We start from the raw sequence: 6,000 nt of genomic DNA, 5'->3' as shown, positions 1-6,000 counted from the left end.
CCCCATACAAGCTTGTTCAATCCAAAAGGAGAGAGCACACTTCCAATATGCATGAATTACTTCATTCATACAGTATGTTTAGGTAACATTACAAGGTGGAGCTTGTTCAAGTTTAAATGATTTTGTTTGGAAATGCCCACATTAAATCCCCCCCCCCCCCCCCACAAAATTCATAATGAAAACATCCAAAACAAAAGCAATAGATACATTATGTAATGATAATTGCATACGAACTAGACTGGCTCTCACAAGCTTTGTTGTGGGCTACATGGAAAGATGGCCACTATTAACAGCCCTCTCAATTATAACCACACAAATAAGATGGTTACATAATGGTTTTCACACAGGACTAATAGTGAAAGGTTAGTGAGCCAAGGGTAATTTGATTGGTAGTCCAGCCGAAAGCACTCACAGGGTTTAACACAAGATCCAAATGTAGCTGATCTCAGAAAGGTTTCTTTACTATACACTGCATCCAAGAAACCTCATGACATGCTGCATACATATGACAAAGAGTAAACACCGTCTGCTACCTTTAAAAAAAGGCTTCTGTTATTATTAGATTACAGCAGACATCAACTGGTTTTTGAAAAGAGTAAGCAGGACCTTGGCATAAATACAGTATTTATTGATACAGTATGTCTTGACCATGACACTACGGCGGAAGCAGTACATAAAGAGCTTGTATTGGTTTGTTTCTACTGTCAGAATTAGTGCTAGTTCCATTCAATTAAGCCAACATGTATGTATAAAGGCTATTACACATGTGTATGTTCATCTGCAGAAACAACAAATAAATCAAATAAAGAAAGATATTAGAATATGATGCAGGCAGCATGATTCTGGATTTGTTTCAATGTGATTTTTTCTTTCTGGTTTTGCCACTGACTGTTCTTTTTCTCTAACGTAGGTCCACAACATCACATGGTCAAACAAGCATGTTCCTTACAAGAGTGCAGGTTGGCTTTGAGGCCAAAAATAGCACTTCAGAACAGTAAATAGTTTGATTTGATGTGAAGTAAGTCCACATGACAAGAGGGAACTGCAACGGAAGTTCAGCATTAGAAAACTGACTGAAGTATTGCCAACAGTTGTAGTGGTTCATTGTGTTTCATTACAAAATGTAGGACAGACCACTGTAAGACAGACCACTGTAAGACCCAACTGGAGCGAAAAAAAGGGGCGAGTTGCTCCCATTATAAAATGTAACAAAATTCCCCCAAAATTTTACAAATCTGTAGCAATACAGAAAAAAATATATTTACAATAACCTTTTTTTAAAAGTGTAATAATGCAGCAAATCCAGCTTTGGCACTCTACGATCACCACCTGGTCAGTGCTTCAGGCACACATTCAGTGCTCTGTGTCTTCTACATCCTAAATCACACACAAAATTACCACCATGTTTCTTTAAAAACGTTCTACGAAGTTAGCTCAACCTTGAGGAAATGTTGGGCACAAACTGGGATGGAACAAGCAAGAAATAATTTGTTCAGAAAATACAATATTCAATAATTAAACTCTTTCCTTTTCTTCTCAGCTCCTGTGTGCAACTGACAGTGGCAACTTTTCTCACCTGCAAGGAAGAAAAATTGTCCAGTCATTAAATTTTACACAGTTGGAATAACACTTTCACAAGAGCCCTGATAATTCCCCAAAGGGATTAAAACGCTATTCTACTGCCAGCAGTCAGGGCTTTCAATGCCTTGGTCCCATTGGTAACTAGGACATGTTGTGAAATGCAGCTACTATGGTAAAAAACATGCGCTATTCTATAAAACCTGTGACTACTCCCAGACATCTATTAGTAAGAGACTGATTTCTATGTTGTTTTGGGAATGTTATTTAATCAAGTTTGATACACTTTCTTACCCTTTATCCAGTCAACCTTCCAGAAGCATCCTCCATCACCCTGTCTTTGTCCGAGACCAGTTCCTTAGCACTCATGAGTGCATCCACCCCCTTGGTTTCATCCATCCAGCTCCCGAACTCCTCTCGAAAGCCTCCATTTTGGCCACCATTCTGGCTGTCATCAGATGTGTTTTGTTTAAATTTTCCAGCAAACCATTCTTTGATCTCTTGGCTGCCAAGACTGGCATGCTCTGCTAGCCTCCCAATATCCTCCACCTTGGGTGCTTTTACTTCCTGGTAGCGTTTGATTATGCTGAAAGCATTCTCTGTGCTCAGTAGCATCCCCTCGCCATTTTTCCCACTGCTGTTCAGTTTATGGAAAAGCTCCATCCACTCCAAGGTCCCACTCTTCAGGGCTGACCTGCTGTCCTTGAACCAGCGGACGATTTCTGTGCGAGCCAGGCCTGTCTGGTCCTCAAGCTGATTGTATTGTTCAGGGGAAGGCCACTGAGTTTGTGCAAAAACATCCTTGAGAAGCCCCAAGGATTTGCTGTCTAGAGGCACTGAACAAGTGGTGGTTGGGGCAATGATGGCAAGGGGAGAGCTTCTTGGATGGCCACCTGGTTTACACACACCATTCAGCGGTCCATGTTGTTGCTGCCGCTTATCAATGTACAGTCTCTTTGAGCCCATGGAGTTTAGAAGGGCTTGTTCAAGGTTGTCACGCAGCGCCCGGCGCTCTAAAAACCAGCTGTCAATTTCCTCCCGTGACAGTCGGGATGCATTTACCAGATTGTCAACGTCATTGTATGTTGGAGAGCTGTTTCTCTGGAAGTTCTCTTCTAGAATCTTCAGCTGCTCAGAGGTCTTTCCTTTCATTCTCTCCAAGAGTGGAAATTGAGTGGGGACTGATTTTTGCTGCTCTGGCTTCGATGCTAGCTCATTGTCCAACTGTAGAATGCCATTGTCTGCATGGAGCCCTTGGTCATGAACCCACTTTGCATCCCCTCGAGAGACACCATTGGCTTCCCCAAGAGGGGTAAGCACTTTGTCTTCTGAGAGACGTCCTCTGATATATCCGGCTTTCAGCTCTGTTATTTGCACTTTTGTTTTCTTGCTGTCTGGGGAAAAGCTAGGGAGCTGGAACGGGCCCTTGAGGGAAGTCCGTGCTGACTTGATTATGGTTGGCCTCCTCACTTGAGGGGCAATGAGAGGGGGTGAGATTGGTAACTTTAAGTCTAAAGCCAATAGAGAGTGGGTGATTGGAAGCTTGTATTTAGGGACTAATGAAGGAGGAGGCAGCATGCAACTCTTGAATTGAGGGGCGACAATAGGGGACACAATAGGTATCTTCATCTCGGGGAAGACTGGAGAAGGTGCCATTGGCAGCTTGTTTTTGGGGTTCACATGTGGAGGTGCCATGGACAGTTTTCCTTTAGATGCCATGAGAGGTGCTGCCGAGGACCTCTTCATCTCAGAGGCAATAATAGGAAGTATTACAGATCTTTTCAGTTCAGGTGGGACTGGGGGTGGGGCCATGTGAAGTTTCTCTTTTCGGGGAACTGGAGGAGGGGCCATTAGTATCTTCTCTTTTGGGTCGTCTGCAGGGGCCGCCATAAGACGCTTTAAATCTGGGGCGAATGAAGGAGTTGTCAGGGGTCGCTTGAGAGGTTGCACATAACTGGCTACAGTCACTGCAACAGGAGCACAGGTCATGGTTGATCCATTAGCAATACTTGTCAGTACTAGACTAGACTGCCCAAAGCTAGTCTGAATAAGGGGCTGGGTGGCTTTGGCAGGCTGAGAGATTGGGGAAGGCAGAACGGTGAAGGTCTGATGCATGGGTGGGATGGAGCCATTGAACATTTTCTTCCTGGCTTCCTCAACTTCCTCTGGTGACCAGGTGATGCCTTGCTTTAGCCGTTGGGTAGTGAACCACACCTTTATTTGCTCTTCTGGGTGCTTGGACGCAGCAGTGAGCCAGGACAGCTCAGCATGCGTTGGGTAAGGGAATTTGTTAAACGATGTCATTAGGGTTGTATTATTGTCCAATGAAGTATTATATTGGGTGGAGTTCAGAGGAACAGCAATTGTTGGTACAGAACTGAAGTTGGGTGGTCGTTGGAGCAATGGCATTACATATGAAAGCCCTTGAATGATCGTTGGGTCAGGAATGATCATCGTGCCGTTTATGTTCACAGCTGTGATTTGATCTTTTGGGATAAGGTTTTCCAACGGGTTCTCCAAGTCATTCCCTTGGTAGAGGGAATGTATGTTCATTTTTGGCTTGCCGTTCTTCACCGTAGTTGGTTTTCTCGGTGGAAAAGTGACAAAGCCGTTACCACCTTGTCCGTCTGCAGTATCGCAGACAACTGAATTGGTCTTGCCTTCGATTGTCTGCTCCAAGAGGGTCTGGTTATTCACTTTTATCCTCTTGAACTTGAAGTTGGTCTCTCCAGGGTGTTGGGTCTCATTGTGGTCTGTTAAAGAGTCAAACCTTTTGGTGCTGAAGTTGCACACGGCACACAGGTAGAGGGGGTTGAGTATAACATTAGGGTGACTGGAGTCTACGTGCTCTTTAAAGTCATTCAGGTTCTGGGTGGAGAAGGTACAGTATTTGCACTCATAACCTCCATGCTGCCTCCGCCGGGGCATAGGATCAGCTTCTGCCACAACTTTTGCTTCTATAGATTCTGAAGACCCATTTTTGGTCACAATGTCAGTAGACACTTCCATTTCTTCCGAGTCATCCTGCTCCATCATGTCACTTACCCGGATCATGCAGGGGGTGGAGGATTTCCTGCGTCTGGACATTGCTGGTGACTGCTGTGGGATGTTATTTGGGTCAAAGGGAGGGTAAGTCTCCAGTGTTTGAGGAAGACCCTGCTCCACTTCTGTCCTGGGTTTGCAGTGGTGTCTCCTGCTGACTGTGGACGTCAGCTCCCGTGTGCGGCTTCATTAGAGTTCATCACAGATGTCATTCACCTGGAATCAAATTGGAAAAAATGTAACTGCAATCCGCAGTTCAAAAAAGCTGACATCAAAATGATAGTTTTAGACATGTTTTGAGGCTATACAGTGTTTGTTTAAATGTACTTTGTATACAAACATTGGAGTTAACAAGCTTATATTTTGGGTTCTGTTGGGGTATGACAGTTAGTTTGTTAAACTAAGTTCATGAAGTATTTAGAAGTTATAATCTTCATGAATCAAATGGGTATATATCATTCATTGATAGTCCAAAAATGTATGTAGCAATGTAGACATCATGTAGACATCACCTTCTAATCTCACTCTTGTAAAACTAGTTCAAAACCACAGCTATACAGTAGCTCTATAAATTCGACATATTAAATATCTACAGAGTGTGGGCCTAAACTGCAGAGCTGAGGTGTGACTTTCAATACAAAGTGTAACTTCAAAGAATATCCTTGTGTCATTTTATGGTAGACTCTTCTGACATTAACACAAAATCAAATGTTTTTGAGTGCCGAAAGAGTCATATTCAGGCATTCTGAAGCGTAACATGTGCGCCGATGTTAGCACAAAGCAGAAAAACTAGGCCAGGGCCTGAGTGAGACTTGTGATGGGGGGAGGGAGAGAAGTAAAAATCTAAGATAACTTACTTATCTATCTAATAATGACAGTATCCGAAACCTTAATGTATTAGCCATTTTAAGTCATTGAACTTGTAGCTTTATCATTTTAATTCAATTTGTAGGCTACATGCAAATGGTTCTACCCAAGCTAGCCTACAATAACTAAATAACATTCATTTAGGCCTATAGTATATTGTATTACCAACAAACTTAATTGCCCCTAGCAAAACCGTGAACGTTTTTTGTTCAGGTTAATAGACAGAAGTATCATTATGCCATGTCAGCGTGGTTTTATCAATTGCATACCTAAGTCTGTCTTGACAAACTTTACATCTAGTTTAAAATAGTCTGAACTTAAATGACGCCTAGAACTTTCAACACCAGTCTGAAAATAGCATGACTATGCTCTGTAGGAAAACAACCATGTTAAATATTCATTAGCACCATGAGACGCGTGTCTGAAAAGCATTCATTAAATCAATCATTCATTATCCACACAGGGCCTGAAACAGTAAATAGGATACATAGTGTCAATGTGCCTAAAGGCACA

General features: G+C 42.8%; 1 protein-coding gene across 1 annotated transcript in view; it reads right to left on the bottom strand.

Moving 5' to 3' along the window:
- Positions 1-607: 607 nt before the first annotated feature.
- Positions 608-6,000, bottom strand: part of LOC139392165 (zinc fingers and homeoboxes protein 2-like) — a 28,925-nt gene continuing 23,532 nt past the window's right edge. Inside the window, exons 3-4 of the mRNA XM_071139937.1 lie at positions 1,873-4,836; positions 608-1,576 (exon numbers count right to left, since the gene is read on the bottom strand). Of these exons, the coding sequence (XP_070996038.1) occupies positions 1,876-4,665 (2,790 nt within the window). The 5' untranslated portion in view covers positions 4,666-4,836 and the 3' untranslated portion in view covers positions 608-1,576; positions 1,873-1,875. The remainder of the gene's footprint in view (positions 1,577-1,872; positions 4,837-6,000) is intronic.

The sequence above is a fragment of the Oncorhynchus clarkii genome, chromosome 32 (genome assembly GCF_045791955.1).
Source record: "Oncorhynchus clarkii lewisi isolate Uvic-CL-2024 chromosome 32, UVic_Ocla_1.0, whole genome shotgun sequence".
In the NCBI taxonomy this organism is placed as follows: Eukaryota; Metazoa; Chordata; class Actinopteri; order Salmoniformes; family Salmonidae; genus Oncorhynchus; species Oncorhynchus clarkii.
Note: the sequence above shows the minus strand (reverse complement) of the source record. Positions and strands in the feature narration are given on the sequence as shown.